Source organism: Pteropus vampyrus, unplaced genomic scaffold (assembly GCF_000151845.1).
Source record: "Pteropus vampyrus isolate Shadow unplaced genomic scaffold, Pvam_2.0 Scaffold565, whole genome shotgun sequence".
Lineage (NCBI taxonomy): Eukaryota > Metazoa > Chordata > Mammalia > Chiroptera > Pteropodidae > Pteropus > Pteropus vampyrus.
In genome coordinates, this window is record NW_011889346.1 from 42803 (window position 1) to 44546 (window position 1744).

Below are 1744 nucleotides of genomic sequence, written 5' to 3' on the forward strand. Positions count from 1 at the left end.
GGCGTCCCCGCCCTCTGGCCACGCGGAGTCTGTGGCTTCCCTTGGCCCCCATCTTTTCGCCTGTGAAATGGGGAGAGGAGAGCCCAGGTTTGCAGCCGGCGTGAGGAGTAAACGGGAGGTTGGTTTGGGGCGGCCTGTGAAGGGGGCTCACGTGGGCTCCGGAGGCAGCGCCCTCTGTCTTGCAGCATCCTCTTTGCGGACATCGTGGGCTTCACGGGCCTGGCGTCGCAGTGCACGGCACAGGAGCTGGTGAAGCTGCTCAACGAGCTCTTCGGCAAGTTTGACGAGCTGGCCACGGTAAGCACAGCCGCGCGTTCCCGTGTCACTGGAACTGGGTCTGATCCCGGCTGCCCGAGAGCTGGGTGTGTCCAGCACACCCCTGTCACCTCGTGTCAGCTCACTGCTCAGCAACCAGTTCCTGGGCCGCGCGTTGGGCTTGGAGGTGAGAAAGCCTTGCAGCTGCCCACGGATGCCCACGGGGCTGAGGCCCAGGACCGGCCTGCCTTTGGGGATGGCGCTGGCTGTCACAGCCCCTCGCCCAGCTGGCCTTGGTGGAAGGCTCTGGAGCGGGCCTGAGCCGGCCTTCCTGTCTTGCTCTCGGGCTTAGCGGGAAAGTGTGAGTTCCATCCTGAAGCGTGATGCTGCTGCTACAGTTTTGTGGGTGCTTTTTATCAGGTTGAGGAAAGTCCGTTTTATCTTCACTTTGCAGAGTTTCTGTCAGAAACGGTTGCTGGATTTTGTCCAACGTTTGAGCGTGTCCATTGGGACGATCTTGTGGCTTTTCAGTTGTGGCCTGCTAGTGTGAATGGTGTTCGATGGCGGGATGCCGGGACAGCCCTGTACTCCTGGGACCGGCTGGCCTGGGCATGCCGCGTCGTCCTTTTCACGTACTGCTGGCTTTGACTTGCTAACATTTTATCCAGCACCGTTCCATCCGCGATCCTGAGCGGAGCTGTGCTGTGGCTTTCTCTTCTTGCCTTGTCTTTGCATGACGTCAGGGTGACACTTGCGTCGCAGGAGGGCTCAGGGGCGTTTCCTCCCGTTTAGATTTCTGGGAGGGGATGCGTGGCATAGGTATCCCTGCTTCCCTAAACGCGATGGGATTTAGCGGCGGCTCCCCCCGGGCCCGGAGTTCTGCTTGTGGGAGTTTTTAACTGCTCTTCATTCGATTTCTTTAAACAGGACTGGTCAGGTTATCTTGTTTTTGTCTTCGAATGAGCTGGGTAGTTCTTTTTTATCTTCCAGGGAATCTGCCCACTTATTGTCAAACTTATCAGAATGAAGTGGTTCACGCTGCTTCTTGTTTCCCATTTGACAGCTGTAGCGATGTCTCCCTGCCCGTTCCTGGTTTTGCTAGTTTGTGTCTTCTTTTTTCCCCTGCTTATTCTAGCTACAGGTTCATCAATGTTATTGATTTTCATGAAGAAGTTGCTTTGGGTTTCATTGATTTCTCCATTCTTGTCTCCATTCAGTTTCTTGTCTGATCCGTATTATTTTGTTTCTTTTGCTTATTTTGGTTTTAAGTTGCTTTTTGTTTTGTAGTCTCTTAAGGTAGAAGCTGAGGCCGTTGACATGAGATATTTTTTCTCTTGTTAAATGTTCAGCTTGTTGAACTTCCCTGACTTACCGCTTAGCAGCATCCCCCAAATTTTTAACTTGTGTTTTTATTTTTATTCAGTTCAGAATACTTTCTAATTTCCTTTTTGATTTTTCTTAGACCCAGTGGATTATTTAGAGGTTTTTT

General features: G+C 52.4%; 1 protein-coding gene across 1 annotated transcript in view; it reads left to right on the top strand.

The window, feature by feature from the left end:
- The window catches only part of LOC105308299 (adenylate cyclase type 1-like), a 36850-nt gene that overhangs the window by 4758 nt on the left and 30348 nt on the right, over positions 1-1744 (top strand). The window contains exon 2 of the mRNA XM_023525475.1: positions 186-313. Coding sequence (XP_023381243.1) covers positions 186-313 — 128 coding nt within the window. The remainder of the gene's footprint in view (positions 1-185; positions 314-1744) is intronic.